Here is a 20,009-nt window from a genome sequence, read left to right as displayed (position 1 = left end):
TAAGTAGTGAGAATATCTGACTGCTCTAGATCAAGCTGTAGTCAAAAAACAGAAATGTGTGATACAAATGATAAGTTGGTGAGGCAGAAAAAATTCTAACCATTTCTTGAATTCAGAATTCTTTTATATTTACATAAAAAAACAAAATCTGGTAAACTTCTGGAACTCAGTGGTCTAGCACTGGAATGTAGTCAAGAATTAACAAGTACAAAATTAAGGGATCTAAAGAGCAATACCAGTAAAATTGATACTTACTGTACACCTACTATTTGCCAGGTATGCTACTTAATACTTGGGATACAAGGGCAATAAGACATGGTGCCTGCCCTTAATAACCTCAGGGTATCAAGCAATTAAAGAACATGTGATGAAAATTAGACATACATGGGGAGTACAGGAGTTGATGGATGAGGAGCTGGTAAGTTCTAGCTTGGTAGGTAAACCTTCACGGAGAAAGCAATTCCTGGGTACAGTTTGAAGGGGAACACCAGTAAGAATAGATGGTGAAGCTAGAGGGAAATACAACATTCTAGGCAGAAGAAAAAGCATGTGCAAAAAACATGGAGGTACAAAAGAGCATGGCATGTTACAAGTAATTCAATCTTCTATAGCGTAAGGTGAGAAGAGTAATATACAGGGTTCTGTGTTGGGAGTCCCCAAGCCAAACTCCAGGTATGACGATTTTCCGGGATGACTCAAGGACTGAGCATACAGTTGTTCTCACAGTGATGACTTATTACAGCCACATAATCAGCACAATCAGCCAAGGGAAAAGGCGCATGGGGCCAAGTCTATAGGAAACCAGGCACGGGCTCCCAAGAGTCCTTTCACACAGGACTCTCCAGCAAGCTCTGACAACACATGTGAAATGCTGTCTACTAGGAAAGCTCATGAGAGACAGTGCGCAGATTTTTTACTGGGGGCTGGTCATGCAGGTATCCCCTGACCAGCATTTACGAAAATTCCAGACTCGAAGAAGGAAAGCAGATGTTTAGCATAAACCATATTGTTTGCATAAACAGTTTAGGCACAGTGAGTCATTTTTATCATGGAATGGTGGGACCCCTCCTGAAATTCAACTTGCCAGGTACCAGCCACGGGCCGACCTCGCACCAGCCCTTTCTAAGGATGGCGGTTTCAGGCCTGCTATGTTACCTCTTTTCTGCATGGATTCTCTGTGTATCCACTTTCAAATGGGGTGAGCGAACTAGAGTTACAAAGGAAAATATAACCCGTTTTGATAACTAAGGAATAAGGAATGGAAAAGTCACCTTTAGCTAAATGTTAATGAATTTGACATTGAGAAAGACTATTCTGGAAAGAGGCTGGTTTTAGCCTGGGCTCAGACATAGCCAGACAAGAAGGAATGATGCAACAAGTGATAAACAAGTAACTCTGAGAGAAGAGGAGGGTGCAGATAAGAGGTTCTGACTATGTTCACATACAGGAAATTCATGTCATCTGTCATATGGCAACCATGTTTCAAAGAAAGATTGTAAGAAATGAAAGTGGCTTAAAGCAGATCTTTAGGTGGCTCAGAAACTGAAATTTAGTGGGTCAGGGGATGATTAGGAGGGAAGGAATGAGGCAAAAATTGTATTGATGAAAGATGCCTTGATTCTAGCACTTAGAGCTTTATATAGGGGAATAAAGAGAGGCAGAAGGCAGGACATGTGCAATTTAAATATTCCAATAAGAGAGGGGAAGGCTAAGGTGAAAAAGGGATGTAGAAATGATAAATAACAAAAAATTGTTACAGAAGAAATTACTGAAGCAGCTACTATGAAATACTTTACTATAAGACCTGGAACACTTGGTACACACATCTAGAGTTGGTGTAAGCACATGCCACGTGTAATTAAAGCTGTACAAACTGGTCATGGAATACTGAGCAGGCACAGAAAAAATGACAACCACAATTTTGAGAAATAACATGCCATTAAGTTCTGTCTCTGGGTACGTAAACATACAATAGTAAGTTTAGATAGAAATAACATTCTCACAGCAAATTTTATTTGAATTTTTAATTAAGTAAGTTTAGGTACTGAATATTTTTTCCAACTAGTTGTATCGCAAAAAGAAGGGACACAGAGGCGGAAGATCTCAATTCACATCCTAACTCTTCTATCTACTAGGTTTGTGGCTCTGAGTAAGTCCTTTAGGTTTATTAAACCTATTTCACCATCTATAGAATAAAAATGACCTTAATCACCAAGTCTTAGGTAACAAGGAATTTATAAGAAAGTTCTTAGTAAGCTGTAGAGTGCTATTATATAATAAACAAAGAACAACCATCATTAATACATGCCTACAGGATGTGGTGGTTAAACACCTTGAGGGGTGATAATCTGAGACCTGAGTTCAAGGCCTGACTGATTCTTACTAGTTGCATGTGCGTGCACAAGTGTTTAACTTCTCCTTGTCTCTAGCTCCCGTTAAGTAAAATGGGTCTAACAATCGAACCAATAGCTGTGTTGTCAGGATTAAACGAAAAAATAAATGTAAAACATCACTGCAGTGTCTGATGCACAGTAAGAAATACTAACAGCTAACAATTATTTATCACTATACGCTAGGACATGTCTGGGTTCTCAACACTTCACCTCACCTAACCCTCAAAGGAACTTTACAAGATGGATCCCATCTTCATCGTCAGGAGCGGAGCCTGAGGCATAGCTTTTGGGGGCCTAAGATTCAGCAGCTAGTAAGCAAAGAGCTCAGGGTAGGGCCCAGATCTGTCAGATACTTTGCTTTTTCTACTATGCAGTACTGTCTGTCATGTATTTCTATTAGCAAGCTGATTACCTAGTTGAGGGAGAAAAACAAAACAAATCAAAAATCATTTTCCCTGGGAAGGAAACTGTCCACAGGAGGATGAGTGCTTCCCCTAGCGAGGCCTCCTAAGGAGCACACCCATGTTGTTGTCTCACAGGAGGCCACTTGAGATCAAGGGATTGTTTCCAGTATGGCTTATACAAAGGAGAAACGCCTGGTATCATTTAATAAACTACATCCCATATCAAAAACTTTTATGTATGTTACTCTTTGAACCATGATCTAAGGTGATTACAAGACAACAATCACGGAAATGAAGCAACTCATTACTCCACAATATAGGTCGTGCTGGATCATTACAGAAACCCCACCAACGTACAATGCGATGCTAAGCTGAATTTTTACTCACCATTTGCAGTTTTTTCTTATCCTTAATTGCATTACTGTGGACAGCCTCAATCGCCATATGGTGCTTCCAAGCTAATTCTTCCAAAGTCTTAGAATGGGCCTCGTTTAATTGAGCCAACTCCCCTTCCAATCGATTTTGCAGGTTTTTTAGCTCCATCTCATAATATTCTTGCTGAGCTTTCTTTGCTTCATTTACTTTCTGAATTAAAACAAATAAAGGTCAATAATGGCACCTGCTTTTTTCATTACTGCTATTAGTATTTTGAATCCGCAGTAAATACATAAACTCGAATGAACTGAGTGCTATAGAATTTAGACTACAGAACATGAGAATACACCATTGGTGTTCTCAGAAAATGACAGGGTGGCAAAGGCAAAGTGCGTAATCTTAAAGCAGGTGATAAAACAGATTATGATTAAGATAGAACCAAGTATGAGTTAGCACATCTGTGAGCTTAAGGGAGAATGGCCTTCTGGACGTCAAAGGGGCACACAAAATGGCCGACCAGTTTACCCCGCAAATGGTATGACTCCATACCATTTTACTGTGTGCCAATTAAATGCTTTTTAAATATACACAGTCTAACGATGAAAACAACTCAAAAGAGAGTGGCAATATAATTTTATAAGTTCTATGAAAGGAGTGCATACAGGAAATGAGCCTAACCTGGAGTGGGTGAGAAAGGATGTGTGGGGGGTGTGTGTGTAAAAGAGGTGGGGAGAGAGATCAGGGAAGGCTTTCCAGAAGAGAAAATATCTGAGCTGCTGCTGATGACACATTCTCTCATTTAATTCTCACAAGCCCATCAGTAAATGAGGGATGAGAACATTTCAAACCTACATCTGATGTCAAAAGCCGCACTCATAACTATTTCCAGCATTTTGAAAGATGAGAGGTAGTTAACCAGACAGCGAAGTTTAGGCAGACAGGAAGTCCATGCAGCTAAGCAGTGTGGATAGAACACAAGATACAAGGCTGGGAGTGGTGAGGGGCGAGGCTCAGAAGTAGGCAGGAGTCAAATGATGAGAAGGGGTTTTTTATGGTAAGGACTCTGGATTTTATCCTGATGAGAATGAGAAATCATTGAAATTTAAGTAAATGAAACATTTTTAAAAACAATCATCTTGGCAGTAGGCCAGAGAGTTGACTGAAGGCAGGGAGAGCAGTTATGAAGTTGTGACTATAATCCAGGCACAAAATGACAGGTGCCTAAACCTAGGATCCAAGAATGGCTATGAAGAAGAGAGGATGGAATACAAATATATGAAGGGAGTAGAAAACCGATAGGACTTTGTAAGAGACAAGGGGGTTAAGGAAACAGAAACCAAGAATGACTCCCAGGCTTCCGATTTACCAAACTAGACAGACTGTAGTGCTATTGGTTGAAAAAAGGAGTAAAGGAAATACAGTGCTTTTGGGGGGAGAAAGTGCTAGTCATGCTGATTAGACACGTTTGTGAGAATGAGGTATCTACTGGGAGTTAGACACAAAGGACTCAAGTACAGGGAAAAGATTTGGCCTAGACCGGCAGATTTGGGAGCTATCACTGAATAAGTGACAGGTGATGTTACTGGAACGGATGAGCGTGTGGAACGAGATGAAAATGCTGGGGAACATCAATGGTGACGGAACAGACGGAGGAGAGAAGCTCACAAACAAGACTGCAAGGCCAGGGAGACAGGAGGAAAACACAGAGAACTGAAATACCAAAAGAGAGATGTTGTAAATCAGAGAGGAGTAAGTACCACAGGGAGACAAGATCCACCAAGTTCAGCAACCAGGATGCCACTGGAGGCTGAGGCAAACAGATCCCGTGGAGTGGTGGTAAGAGAACCCAGACCACACCTGGGTAAGGAGTGAATGGGAGGTGAGCAAGGGGCAAGGAGAACAGACATTTTTCAACAAGTTTGGTTGTTGAGGGAAGGAGAGAGAGTGTCCAAAACTCCCACTTAGTATTGCAGATATCTGAAAAATTGGAATAAATATTCAGCAATTATTCTACAAATGATATGTGTTATTTGTTTAATCTAGAAATTCAGTATGTTGATGTATGAATTTTCAGAGCTTGATGCTTGTCATCTTCTTCAGCTTTATAGAAATGTCCTAGGTGTATATGCAATAATACATTTATCAATAGAAAAACAAATATGAGTAACTAGAAATGTGCATTCCACTGAAATAAGAGTTTATTCAGTTTCTGGCTTGAGATAGGTTGAAACGTCTTAAATTTTTACGTCATAAATTGCTATTGAAAATATTTTGAACATATACACAATATGAGATAGTCTGGCTTTATACCTTTTTTCCTCAAAATAAAAACAAAAAATTACTAGACTTAAGAAATAGACTATTACTGTGCAACAGGAATAAACACTCTAAAGAAAATCTGAAAAAGAGGAAAACTGAACTTGTGTTCCTTTCCTTTCTTGGTCGGGGCAGAGAAGGGGTCCTCCACTGCTTTTTACCTTCTCCAGTTCCAGAATCTGCTGCTTCTGCTCTTCATCCAGACTCTGAGTTTTGCTTTGCAAAAAAGCTCTTTCTTCTTCAAGCTGAGATAATCTCTCATTGGCCCTTGATTTTTCTGATTCTAGATCTTTAATTGTAACCTCCTGGGTCATTTGAGTTGCTTGAAGCATTCCAATATGACCTACTCCCCAAAAAGAAAACCCCTTCAATTTAAAATTTGTTGCATTGTGGTCTAAAACAGTTTATATTTTATGACACAATTGTACTTAATACCTCAGTAAAATAAATGGTCCGCATGTACAAATAGTTCTTTGGTTTCCCCACTGTATGAAACAGAAACATTCACCATGGAAATACTTCTTACCCAAGTAGAATAATTTAAATCAGAAGGAAGTCTATTTTCACCTTAATGATGTTGCTCCCTGAACCCAGGACCGTTACACTTTTTTTTTTAAAGATGCCAAGCTATACAGGTTGAAGTGGAAGCAACTCCTCAGGGTGTGGATAAAAGTCTTGGGCGTAAAACAAAGCAAGAGAGAACACACTGACTAATACTACGGTGCGAAAGTCAGTAATTTTTTCATTTCTAATCTCTCCTTTTTCAAATTCTCACATAAAGAGGAAGAATTCTGCATGCAGGGAGTAAAGATGGCAGGGAGCTGTTTGGTCAAAACTGAATTTATTTTAGACAAGAGATCTGATAAAGAACAAAGGTGGGGTAAGAGACAGATGACGGCAGGTTATGAAATAAGAAAATAAATGACAACAGCAAAAAGGGGGAGGGAGGATGAGAAGAGACAGAGAGATGAAAAGTGAATGTGAGAAAAAGGTCTCAGAAAGCGTGTGTTAGGGCAGCGGCTCTCAGATCCCCCTGACCAGCGGCACCAGCAGCGCCTGGGAACTCTAGTTGGTCATGAAGCTGCCCTAGACCTACTGAAGCCGAAGCTCTGGGGCTGGGCCAGCATCCGTGGCTGCACAAGCCCTCCAGGTGATTCTCATACACGCTAAAGTAAAAAAACTACTGTTTTAGGGGACAGGTAATCTGGGATTCACTGGTGAGCCAAACAAATCAGATGACACCCTCAAAGAACTAGCTCAAATGGCTACACCTGGCACACTAAGCACTCAGGCAAAATGTAGAACTGACACGGGTCACCCACTTCCTCTACTGCGGGCTATGAAAGGAGCAGGTCAGCCATGTCAGAAGGAGTAACCCAGTTTTTTTTTTTTTTAAAGATTTTATTTTTTTCCTTTTTCTCCCCAAAGCCCCCCGGTACATAGTTGTATATTCTTCGTTGTGGGTCCTTCTAGTGGTGGCATGTGGGACGCTGCCTCAGCGTGGTTTGATGAGCAGTGCCATGTCCGCGCCCAGGATTCGAACCAATGAAACACTGGGCCGCCTGAAGTGGAGTGTGCGAACTTAACCGCTTGGCCACGGCAATGGGGCCAGCCCCAGTAACTCAGTTTTTAATGCAAAATGGTCTTTATCAACAAGCCAAAAGAAATGAGGTGCTATAATTTACATATAGTTCCACTAATTTACATGGCTTTAAAGAACGAAGTCTAGAAAGAGTGCCTTGTCTTTCTTTTAGTGAATGATTTATTGGTGCTATAATATCTGCTAACTCAATTTTTCTATAAAACTATGCTCCTAAAAATAAGTTATCATTTGCTTATCTTATGATTAATCGACACTGGCGTTCTTTGCCATTAGAGTCTAAATAATTTTAAAGCATGAGACGAAAAGAGAAGTTTTGTTTTGAATTAGCGTTCAGTGTTGGTGTTAACTGAGGAATACACCCAGAAGTGGAGCCAGACATACTCGCTTTGAGGACGAGGTCTGAAGCCTGCTGCTGTAAACGCTCCCTGGCTGCTGCCAGCTCACTCTCCACTTCCTTGTGCTTGCTTAACAAGGCCATCTCTCCCTCTTTGGCATCATCAAGCTGTTTTTGAAGAACCTAAGAAAGATCAAATAGCCATTATTAATATGCAAGAATGACGCTAAGCTAAATAATTCCTTTAAACTATGAGCAGAAACTTTCTCTGATTCAAAAGTTACTTAACAATATACCTAGTTTCAAATCAGTTTTGCTGACACTTATAACATGTTATCTTCATAAATCACATGACCCAATCACGAAAGGCTACCTCTAATCCACTCAAATCCTGCAGAGATATTAAAAACACAGCTATGAAATTTTCTATGCCAATAAAACAAAACTTGTAGGCACTCTTTTTCAAACTTGTGCCATACCCCTATTTAATTCGCAGGTTTATAAAGCAATCAAATTTTTTTTTTTTTTGAGGAAGATTAGCCCTGAGCTAACATCTGCTGCCAATCCTCCTCTTTTTTGCTGAGGAAGACTGGCCCTGAGCTAACATCCGTGCCCATCTTCCTCTATTTTATATGTGCGATGCCTGCCACTGCATGGCCTAACAAGCAAGGCATAGGTCTGCACTCGGGATCCAAACCAGTGAACCCTGGGCTGCCAAAGAGGAATTTGGGAACTTAACCACTGTGCCACCCAGCTGGCCCCTGAAAGCAATTAATTTTTTGTTCATTGTCTGGATGTCAACTGATGCACAGCCCATTACTAATGATGGGAAAGGAAAAAACATAATTATACCCAAAACCCAATATTTTAACCCTCCCAAACCACTTAGGAAAATATTAACATGTTCTTTAAATAAAATCCGTTCATAAATAATCAGCAAGATTTTAAGTTATCTTTTTGGGCCTTTAATGTCTGAAATTCTAGTAGGAAATAATAACTACAGAGTAGTAAAAATTACCCCTTCACTGATTTTCTCACAAAGTAGGAAAAAGCACAATGGGGAAAAAAACTTAAAGTGATCTAATTGAAAATAAAAAGATAAAACTGGAAAAAAAATATCCATGTGTTGAAGGCAGCATTCTTTACTGACCTGAACACTGTTCTCTGCTGCAACAAGTGCTATCTGAAGCTTCTGGCATTTGTCACGAAGACTTCCAGCTTCATCCTGTACCATCTGTAACTCTGTCTTTAGTTTTCCTATGGTTTTTCGTAAAACTGCTTCTTGGCCCTGAAATTCTTTTCTAAGATCAGCTTCCTTCTCTTTGCTAGCCTGCAGGCTTTCCGCTGTAAAAAGCTGTGACCTTTTCAAAGTATCCAGCTCATGCTCATAAAAGCACTGAGCCTTATTCAACTTGCCTTCATAATCCTCAATGAGCTTCTTCCGCTCCAGTCTCAGCTCTTCCAGCGTTTTGTTTAAGGTCTCCACCTCCCTTCTGCGCAGCTCCTCCACCTTCTCCTGCCCTTTGTTGACCGAGGCACCGTGATCCTGCTGTGATTTCAGCAGCTCTTGGATCTCCCGTCTGTGAGCAGTTCGCAAATCTTCCAATGCCAACCTTTTGTCTTTTTCAAACTGTACTTGGAGTTGTCCAAAACTCCGTAATCTTTCCTCAAATTTCCTTCTAATCTCTTCAACCTCTCTAGACATGGTTACTATGCGTTGGACATGCTGGGCTTCTGCACAAAGCTGCATGTCCTCTACTCTGTGCTTATACGCTTCAAATTCTGTCAAAGCCTGCTGCTTCATTTTGATGTGATCTTCTAAGGATGCTTCTAAAACCTGAATCTTTCTCTTGAGGTCTAACTCCTCTGTTACTCTGCTTTTATATTGCAATATTTTTTCTCTTGTTTCTGCAAGAATTTGTTGGATTTCTTCTTCATGAGCATCTTTGAGGGCTTGAATTGCAGATTCATGCTCATCATTTTTAGTGTTCAAAGCATATATTACCTGCATGGTTTTAAAGAAGGGAGAAGAATTCAATAAACCATATTCTTTTCTAACTTGAAGTTAATTCTTTCATTTGGATTGATTATTTTTCTATGCACATAATACTGCCTATGGTAAACATTAAGTATTGAAACTTCGTGCATTGTTTTTGTATTCATAGACTGATTTAGTTAGTAAATTTTTACCTTAATCTCAAAATTTGCATTTGAAGATTTTTTAATTAAGATTTTAAATGTTTAACTACAAATGAAACAGTGAGGAGGAGACAAAGGAGGCCACCTGGCCTACGAGAGAAAGAAGTCTTCCGTATGGCCCGGTCTAACTTCCTGGGGGCAGTGGTGGGGCTCAGGAGGAAAGCTTCATAGTAAGTCTGCCCTACACTGGTGTCCTAGAGGTAAGAGAGGCTTTGCATGAGTGGAAGCTCTAGGCCCTAAGTCTTCTCAAAGGCCTCTTTCATCTGTTTAATGCCCAGTATATTTTAAATTTAGGAATTTCCTTTTCTAATTCCCCTATGGTCTGTTTATAAGGCTGATCCTCTTCTCTCCTAAGTTCCTAATGGTCTTCTTACAGAATCCACTTAGTACTTTCTGCTCACACATCAAATGCTGTAGTTTTACTCATTGCCTAATTTGCCCTCTGCCTCTAAGCAAGCTAGATTCCTAGAGCCAGACTGTTCTGGGTACAGGTCTTTATTTTCATTTTAGTCCTTGAGTTTTAATGATTCCATGGAGATTTCCCCAACCTTAATTCCACATGACAACTATGCCTTTTATAGTAACGCTCCCATTCTTGTATGTTCCTTGACGCCCTCCATCACACCACAGTGGTCAGACAGTGCAATATTCATGACTGATACTTAAGGATTAGAGATGTGCCTGTTTTCTTCTGAAGTAAAAAGAAGTGACCACTATACAATTCCACAATCCAGAAGCTAAAAAATCAGTGTCCCACAGCTTTGCTCATTTTAATATGATCTTACTCTGGCTTTAGAAATAAATTCCTGCACCAAACATCAGAAACTGCAATTAAGATGCAAAAGTTGCCATTTTTATAGAGCACTTATTCACGTAGCCTGAGGCAACTGAGACAGACCACCAGGCTCTCCACATATCCTGGTAACTCCAGATCCTACAGCTAATTCTAGGCTGTCACCGCCAGGCCTGCAGCTGCACTTGCAGAGGGAAGAATATACATTGGAGGCATAGGACCCTACAGGGGCTCCACTCTCTCCACTCTGGAAGGCTTGTCTTCCAGATCCAGTCCCCTGTCCATGTACACACTTGTGCGCTGTAACTATCTGCGAGATGTAATCATACCAAAGATAAAAAGGCTGAGACATGTCAGGACTCCAACTGTGTTGAAGAGCTATCCCTTCTCCTGCAAGGTCCAAAGGAAAATATGTGCACAGAAGGGAAAGAAATGCTTATTCACAGTTTCTCTCTCTTTTTTTAAATAACCCTAATTCCTAATCTCAAATTATGTCCCTCCTGAGCCACACAGATTTCCCAGGGAGGATTCCTTTCATTTGCACATTTAAGCTCGAAGGTAGCCTATAACCCAAGAAACTTGGGTGGCTTCCTGTTCCCTTTTCCCAGGATTGTACCTGCCTACCACGTCGAGGGCCAGAGAAGACGGGAAGGGCACTAAGGAAAAAGATGACAAGCAGCCGGAGAGAAGTCCATTTGCCAGAATGCCTAGAGCAGAGCTGGTCCAGGCCACAGGTCTCAGACCTCCCCAGGGCAGGTCTGTGTGCATCCCTTTTTATCTTACTAAGCATGGGAGGAAAACAGATACTCCAAAGAGAAGGAATCTCCAAAGAAAAACAAGTCATACTATTAGTACCTTGCTCAGGAAATGATCTTGAAAAGGACCCATCCACAGCGGGATTCCATATAATTGGGGATGAAACGAGGGTGGGGGTGGGGGGTGGAGGTGCAGGGCGGAGAAAGCACATGTAAACTTCCCCTTGACAATTTGTTGAAATACGCTTCTCTTTTTTCTAATATTTAATTTCCCTCCAGTCTTTGCAGAGACAGCTCTAGTCCTGCCTACTTTAATAAGTCTTCCAAGACCACCCAAATTCATGGGAGTCTATCTTTTCTCTATACCCAGTACCTCAATTTCCTTAACACCACTCATTCCTGAAACTCAGTAAGCATTAGACTGATTAAATTTGGCAGGTCTTGACAAGAAGGTTGTAAGGCTGTGTGAGAATGTTAGAGAGCCTAGAAAAATAACTGAAGATATAAAAGCACAGTAGCACACCAAAAGGTGAATAAAAAGGTGAAATTTAAGGGGACATAGGAGGGAATTAACACATTAAGTTAGAAAGAATGGAATTTAAGAAAAGTAAACAAAACATCTGACAAATAACAAGGAAATATTTTGGTGAGGAGCAGTACTTCATTTTATAATTCTAATCCAGAGGTCAGCTAACTACAGCCTGCAGGCCAAATACGGCCGCTGCTTGTCTTTGTAAATAAAGTTTTCTTGGAGCACAGCTATGCCCATTCGTTTATGTATTATCTATGGCTGCTTTCCGACGACCGCAGCAGCGTTGAGTAGTTGTTTTAAAGACCTTATTACCGACTCCCGTTCTAATCTAAAGACAAGCCAACTTAGCCAAAATTGGCAGCCGGAAATTAAAAATATCTGAATCTGAGCTAGTTTTGTTTACTCTCTACTAAATAGTTCAGGGTTCTTACCACAAAACTCACACACTGAGAAAACCAATTATGTGATTCTGAAAGTATATTATATCAAAAAAATACAATATCATACTGACCATATATTATTTTCCCGGAAAGCAATGTTAAATTTCTAAAAATTTAAACAGGAACAACGAAAGAATGCTAAGTGTAATAACAAATTAATAGTGCTCTTGTAAATTACCATTTGAAATACATCACTATTTAATTATATTTTTAAATGAGAATGCTATATATGAATTTTCAAGTTAACTAGACGTAGTATTCTCTAACTGTTCACTTTTCCACATAATTACAAAGGTAATCATTTATTAGTATCTTTCTCTGATTACTATTTCTCAAGGTAATATAAATGTTCTATGTTCTATGAACACATAAAAGATACGATTTGAAGTAGCAGAATGGAACCAAACTGGAATTTTGACCTTAGGTAAAATAACTTCTCCATGCCTCAGGTTTCTCAATATTAAATAAAGATCATATTTATTCTACCCTAGTGACCTCATTGTTATAAGATCAACCCATCATTAACATTTTAAAAAGTGATTTTATATAAGGGCTGGCCCAGTGGCATAGTGGTTAAGTTTGTGCTCTCTGCTTCGGCAGCCTGGGGTTCCGCGGGTTCAGAATCCCAGGTGTGGACCTAGCACGGCTCGTCAAACCATGCTATGGCGGCATCCCACATAATAGAGGAAGATTGGCACAGATCTTAGCTCAGCGACAATCTTCCTCAAGTAAAAAGAGAAAGATTGGAGCAGATGTTAGCCCAGTGACAATCTTCCTCAAGCAAAAAGAGGAAGATTGGCAACAGATGTTAGCTCAGGGCCAATCTTCCTCACAAAAAACAAGATGTTATATAAAGATTTTTTAAAAAATATAAAGCACTAAGAGGTAAGGCTTCCTTATTAGTTGTATCATTTATTTATGGAGAGAATGAGACTAATTTTAAAAGAAACTTCAGTAAGTGATCATAAGCATCCATAAAACTGGTTATTATCTTCCACATAGGAAAAGGAAACTCTCTAATGTCTCTTTCCATAAACTATTGTAAAAGACATCGAGCCATCTGCAGTTTTTCTGGAACTTTGAACATTCATGGAATGGGATAGTACAATCATTTCAGCAATTTTACACAATTTCACAGTTCCATTTCATGCCAATAATGCATAATTTAACTATATATTCCATGATGAATAAGCAATAATAATTTTTATTTTTTCTGTGAAGATTTTCAGATAATCTTACAGATAAAATGAGAACAACTCTAGATTCTGGTTTTAAAAATGCTACTTAGGTAAAAACAAATAGTTTCTTTTTTATTTTCCTAAGATTGGCACCTGAGCTGACAACTCTTGCCAATCTTCTTTTTTTTTTCCTGCTTTTTCTCTCCAAATTCCCCCAGTACATGGTTGTGTACTTTAGTTGTGGGTCCTTCTAGTTGTGGCATGTGGGACGCTGCCTCAGCACGGCCTGATGAGTGGTGCCATGTCCGCGCACAGGATCTGAACCAGCGAAACCCTGGGCTGCCGAAACGGAGCACGCGAACTTAACCACTCGGCCTTGGGGTCGACCCCCAAATAGTTTCTGAAATAGTTCTCATTGCTGGCTGTTATGGACTGAACTGTCTCTCCCCTCACGCCCAAATTCATACGCTGAAGACCTAACCCCCATATGATGTATCTGGAGATGGGCCTTTGGGAGGTAATTCAGTTTAGATGAGGTCACGAGGCAGGGGCCCTTGTGATGGGATTAGCATTCATAAGAAGAGACACCAGACAGCTTGCTTCCCCTCTTTCTCTCCGCCATGTGAGGACACAGGGAGAAGGTCTATGGTATTTTGTTATGGTAGACTGAGCTAATACATTGGTAATAGAAATAGGTTCCCACCAAAATCTAACTCATTAGTAATAAAGTACATTCACTGAAAAGTATGTGTTAGATTAGCTTAAATATTTTACGTGGACCTCAACTGTTGCATAGTATACCAACAAGTTTAATGCTGCTGAGGTAAGGGAATAGCTGAATAAAATGATTGTCCTTTCATACAATGCAATACCGTGTAACCATTAAAAAGCACCTCTCATTTAGGAGAATATTTTGTAATATAAGAAAAAGCTTGTAATATAAGGCAAATACATTATACTATATACAATAGGATCCAATCTCATAGAAGGGAAAAAAGTGAGTGTGGGTGCATTTGCAGATACATATTTAAAAGCGTGTAAAGAAATAAACCAAATTCTAACTTAAGATATTCAGTATTTTTAAACCTTCTGTAATGAATGTTTATTACTATTAAAATCAGAAAATGTTAAATTCTTTTAAAAGATTAACGTTAACTGTCCTAAGAGAATCAATCAACACTCAAAATGCCTTAGATTTACAAAAACATAACAATGAAAAGGGAAACAGAAAATTAAAGGACCTTTCATGAATTACCAACAGATACCCTGCAAGTTTCCTTATAAAGAAATCTAACTGATTTATAAAAATTAAACTTTTTCAAGAATATTGAATATTATTATATTTTAAGAAAGAACATATATTTTGAGGAAAACGTAAAAAATCCAAAGACCTAGTTAAAATTTGATAGCTTACTAGCAAACCTTTAATGGTCAATTTCTACTTCATTCATTCTTCAACAAAATTTACTGCACACCTGCTATGTACTAAGACCTATAATTGGCACAGAAAACACAATAGTGAACTAGATGCATAGATGTGTCTGTTCTCTGGCAGCTTAGCGGAGACTGAAGACTTACAGAAATACTTACTCAGTTAGTCAAAGTAAGATTTTGGTAAGTCTTGCAAAGGAGTCTTTGCAGGCAAATACACAATGCTATATACAATAGGATTTAAATATAAGATGAGTCTTTGCAGGGAGTGGGAGAATGCACTAGTTTTCCCTTATTCTGAATAAAATGTTTATCTTAACCAGAATCTTAATTTAGTTGAAATGTTAAGAGGAAACATAGAGAAAGAAAATTCCAGTCTGTAGGAACAGTGAGGGCAAAAGGCCCAAAGATGGGAAAGCGCAGGACTCTGAGGGGGAAGGTGGCTCCAGAGCTGGAAAGGTGGATGTGGTCCACACCACAGAGGTGCTCGGAGCTGTTGGGCTGAACGAAGTCCAGAAGGGAGAGACTACTGAGGAAGAGTGACAAAGACTGAGACTGAGGAGTGGGCAGGGGGCAGGGCGCAGGGAGGAGGCTAAGGACCCACAGACAGAGGCAACGTGCTGAGAGAGATGAGTAAGAGTGTAATGCAGGCAGGGCATCAAGGTCCAAGATGCAAGGGATGGCCAGTGGGTCATGTCAAAGGCTGCAAAAAAATCAGGAAAAATGAAGACTCAAAGCCCCTACGTTCAGAATCTAAATCACAGAAGTCACCTTTGAGTACACATTCAACAGGACGGTGAGCGCAGAAGCTGGAGGACAGTGGCAAAAGTGGATGAGTGGATGGGTGGCTGAATGGAGGCAGTCAGCTGGTAGAGAAAAACTCCAAGAAGTAGTTGATAAAAGGAAGGAAACAACTAGGATGATGGCCTAGGAGGCAGCAGAGTCCAGGGAGAGCTTTTTTTAAGAGAGAGCGAAAATGTAATCCAAGGAAGGGTCCATTGTTGCACCAAAGTCATGGAGAAAGCTGGAGACCAGGACTGCCTAACACAGATGGAAAGACTGGTGTTGGCTGAGAGTAGGAAAAACTCCTCCCAAGAGAGTGAGGAGAAAAAGATTTGAGGTGGAGATGGGCAGCTCCTGTCTGACTGCTTCATACTCCTCCATGATGGGAGATGAGCTCATCATTGCAGAGTGCAGGAGCCATCAGCAGCCTCTCTCCACTGTCCATAAACGATGCTATAACCCTGGTGAGGCCAGCCTCAGCCTTCCCAGTACGACGGACTCATGACAGACTCAAGCACACAGCACCCACAAGCAGACCCTTCTCATCACCGCTCCTTCAGGTGATGCGTTTCCTGCCACTCTCAACCTTTATTTTTTGCTTATTTGAAAATACTGGGTGTTTGTTCACTTTCCTTTTCTGATCAATGCCAGAGACAGACAGACAGACAGACAGACAGACAGACCAACAGTAGAGAGAAAGAGAGACAGAGGACTCACTCCCAGAGTCCATAAGCACTGCATGAGACACAAGGGAATTAAAAAGCATCAAAGGAGCAATCTGATTCAATAATAAAAAAAAAATCTGGAACACTTTAAACAAAGGAAGAATATATTTTTATTATTGTTTTTATTATTCAACTCTCAGTACTTCTACTTGAGCTAGTCACCAAAAGGTTACTTGGGCCTTAAGGCACCACAGTGAAAGAATATTAAAGAGTCTCTCAAGCTGCTCAAAAACAGTGGGTTACTGACCTCTGCCATGTCAGGTCTATTCCATCTGTTCTAGAGCCACAACACAGACACAGCTCTGCGCCTCCTAGATCAGCCTTATAAGTAAAATCTCCACAAATTATCAAATATTTCTGATGAGCTATAAGTGGCTTACTCAGGGAATCTAACTTTCCTTTAAAATGCTTCACCTTTTGGAGCCTGAATATTATTAGCATCCTTAAGGGCATGTTAATAAAATGTGTTTAAAACTGTTTTTCTTTTTTTTCTAAGATTGGCCCTGAGCTAACATCTGTTGCCAATCTTTTTCTTTTTTCTTCTTCCCAAAGTGCCCCAGTACATAGTTGTATATTCTAGTTGTGGGTCCTTCTAGGTCCTCTACGTGGGATGTTGCCTCAGCATGGCTTGATGAGCAGTACTAGGTCCATACCCAGGATCCTGCGGGGGACTGGAATTGGCTAACCCAATATATGTCTCTTTGGCATGAGGATTTTGGGCTGGTTACTTTTAAAAACTGCAGACACGAAAGAAACTCTGAAAAGTAGAATTTACTTACCCTTTGTTAAGAGACATTTACATCATAAAGGAAAGATCCATCTGTAAAGGTGTCTCCCTCTCTGTACCAGGAAGGAGGGATGACCTTATCTCTAGAAACTCTTATCAATGTGGAAGGCAAGGACTCAAGTCTGCAATAATAACCTGACTCTTGTGTACTGTACTTGTGTGGTAACCTCCCATGATCGACTCCCCCTCCACCCCCAACATCCTCCTTTGTCTTTAGCTGAAGATGATATTTAAGGTGGTGGCTTCAGCCATTCTGGCCAGTTGCTCAGGTTGTCTGAGCCTCTCCCACATATATATGTTATAAAGCTTTGTTTAATTTTCTCCTGTTATTCTGTCTCGTGTGAATTTAATTCATTTTCTGGCCAGAAGAACCCAGAACAGGTAGAGGAAATATCTTCCTCCCCTACAATCCCAACTCACGAAACCCTGGGCCATCGAAGCAGAGTGCATAGAACTCAACCACTTGGCCACGGGGCTGGCCCCTAAAACTGTTTTTCTTTTAAAAATAAAGAAATTACACAAATCCCTCCATATTTTCTTATTTTTTTCACTGGTGATTAATAATAGCATATATTTATGCAACTGAGGTTTCAGGATTAATCACTGTAACATAAAGAAAGAAACTTAGTTTAAAAATAAACTAAAAGTTTACAGAACTGAATCTAAGAACTAGTTCCAAGTAGTTCCATGCTAGCAAAATGAGGTGGGCACAAGGAAAAAAATTAAAATGAGAAGGTTACAAATGAGCATACATCCTAAAGAAAAGAAAAGCAAGAAGCAAAACCCACAGAACATCGTTTAGCATAAAATAAATGTCAGAAAGAAAAAAACCCAAAATCTTTGAGCACCAAACATGTGCACTCACATGTGTGCCTGCAAACATACAAACATTTTCTTTTTTCTCAACCATATGAAAATAAGTTGCAGGTATGAGGCCTTATCACCCTTAAATACTATAGTATATATTTCCTAACATCAAAGACAACAGCATTATTTCACCCAAGAAATTTAACCTAATGGAATATTACCTAAAACACAGCCTGTATTCAAGTTTACCAAATGATTCCAATAGTAAAATTTACAGCAGCTTTTCTCTATCAATGCAGATATAACCAAGGATCCCACATTGTATTGAGTCTTCAGTCTCCTTTAATCTGAACAAAAAGAAACCTAAGCTTTTTTTTTTTTACAACATTGACTTTTTTTTAAATGATTTTTTTTTTTTTTGAGGAAGATTAGCCCTGAGCTAACATCTGCTGCCAACCTCCTCTTTCTGCTGAGGGAGACTGGCCCTGAGCTAACATCCATGCCCATCTTCCTCTAATTTATATGTGGGACGCCTACCACAGCATGGCTTGCCAAGTGGTGCCATGCCCGCACCTGGGATCTGAACTGGCGAACCATGGGCCGCTGAAGTGGAATGTGCGCACTTAACCACTGTGCCATCAGGCCAGACCCACAACATTGACATTTTTGAGAGACCAGCCTGATTGTCTTGTAGAATGCATATGCATAACAACTTTTATAGAATTACGTCAAGTTCCTCTTTGTGTAAATTTTATGTCGTGTTTTCTCAATCCACCCTATTGGTCTTTAGCACACCCAATACCACAGGAGGGCACATTTATCAGTTCTGCTTCTCAAATACTACTCTGCCCCCCAGCTTCTTCCAATCCACTGTTCCTCATTTAGGGTGTCCTACTCAGTTTAAAGCCATTAAGAGATGAGGAAAAAACTTACAAAATGAATTTAACTTTGTTTACAAAAGGTTTGGTCCTTAAGAAAAACCATCCTACCTACGTGTGGCAAGCCCTGCAAGGGGGCTGCCTGAATAGTAATTGCTGTCCCTGTGGGCTGCTTGAACAAAGGCCAGGCTTGAACCGCTCAGAACTATGGAGGGGATTCTTTTAAGCGGCTGTGAGAACGGTGAAGAAACAAGGCAGCTGGCAGGCTAGATATTTAAAGAGGATTTTAAGTCTTTTGCAATGTTTTAAGCCCTTTAAACCCATATTCTCACAAAAATGTTCAGCCACATATTCATTTGCCATCAATGACTGCAGAATTGGGTCTACTAGGGAGAAGCACGGAAGATCTGCAGTTCAAGGTGAGTGGAAGGGGAGGAGATGCTGCCCACAGAGAGGCGTTTAGTCCTAGCAATGAATTATTTCCAATTTTTTTCTTTTCTTGGTCCAGTTCTTTTGTTATGTCAGAAAGAAAAATAAAAAAACAAAAGCTGTTCCTCATACATTATATAATCAAATTAATTCCAGCAATACACTTATGTCCAAATGAAACATTTGCAAGGCAGTTAACAAAAAAAGCTCATTTGGATTTATTTAAGCCAAGGGCACTATAAAAACCTAATTTAAAAAGAGCTTTAAACTCCAATAGCTTTGGGAAAGAATTACCTTTAAAGACATGTTTGCTCTCTATGAGTTTCTAAAGCTATTGTTGGAAAAGTCATTTGAAAAATATTTATAAAGTCTAATAACATTGGAGGTATTTTCCTCTATGGTAATGTAGAATACCTCTGCTTCCCCAGAAGATTTAACTTGATTTCTGAAATAGCAAACAGAAGTCTTATTATAAGGCTTATTATTTAGGGTCCGTGCGATGAGATCTGTGCTACCAAACTTTAACCAAAAAAATCAAACAAACAACAAACTTTTAGCACGTGCTCAGTACATTTTTTTTAAGGTCATATTGGCTTATGACATTCTGTAAATTTCAGGTGTACATTATTTCTGTATAGACTGCATCGTGTTTACCACCAACAGTCTAGTTTTTATCCATCACTATACACATGTGCCCCTTTACCCCTTGCCCTCCCCCCACCTCCTTCCCCTCTGGTAACCACCAATCTGTTCTCCTTAGCTATGTGTTTGCTTGTTTATCTTCCACATGAGTGAAATCATATGGTATTTGTCTTTCTCTGTCTGACTTATTTCACTTAGCATAACA

The 20,009-nt window shown here is 39.8% G+C and overlaps 1 protein-coding gene across 5 annotated transcripts in view; it reads right to left on the bottom strand.

The window, feature by feature from the left end:
- The window catches only part of FAM184A (family with sequence similarity 184 member A), a 134,699-nt gene that overhangs the window by 64,382 nt on the left and 50,308 nt on the right, over positions 1 to 20,009 (bottom strand). For all 5 annotated transcript variants that reach the window (XR_006890460.1, XM_046674280.1, XM_046674281.1 and 2 more), the window contains exons 2-5: positions 8,576 to 9,430; positions 7,473 to 7,608; positions 5,650 to 5,831; positions 3,185 to 3,382 (exon numbers count right to left, since the gene is read on the bottom strand). Coding sequence is in view for 4 of the 5 variants with exons in the window: in XM_046674280.1 (XP_046530236.1) it covers positions 3,185 to 3,382; positions 5,650 to 5,831; positions 7,473 to 7,608; positions 8,576 to 9,430 (1,371 nt within the window). In the remaining variant the exon portion in view is untranslated. The remainder of the gene's footprint in view (positions 1 to 3,184; positions 3,383 to 5,649; positions 5,832 to 7,472; positions 7,609 to 8,575; positions 9,431 to 20,009) is intronic.

This window comes from Equus quagga, chromosome 11 (assembly GCF_021613505.1).
Source record: "Equus quagga isolate Etosha38 chromosome 11, UCLA_HA_Equagga_1.0, whole genome shotgun sequence".
Taxonomy (NCBI): Eukaryota; Metazoa; Chordata; class Mammalia; order Perissodactyla; family Equidae; genus Equus; species Equus quagga.
This window is presented reverse-complemented; position numbering and strand designations above follow the sequence as displayed.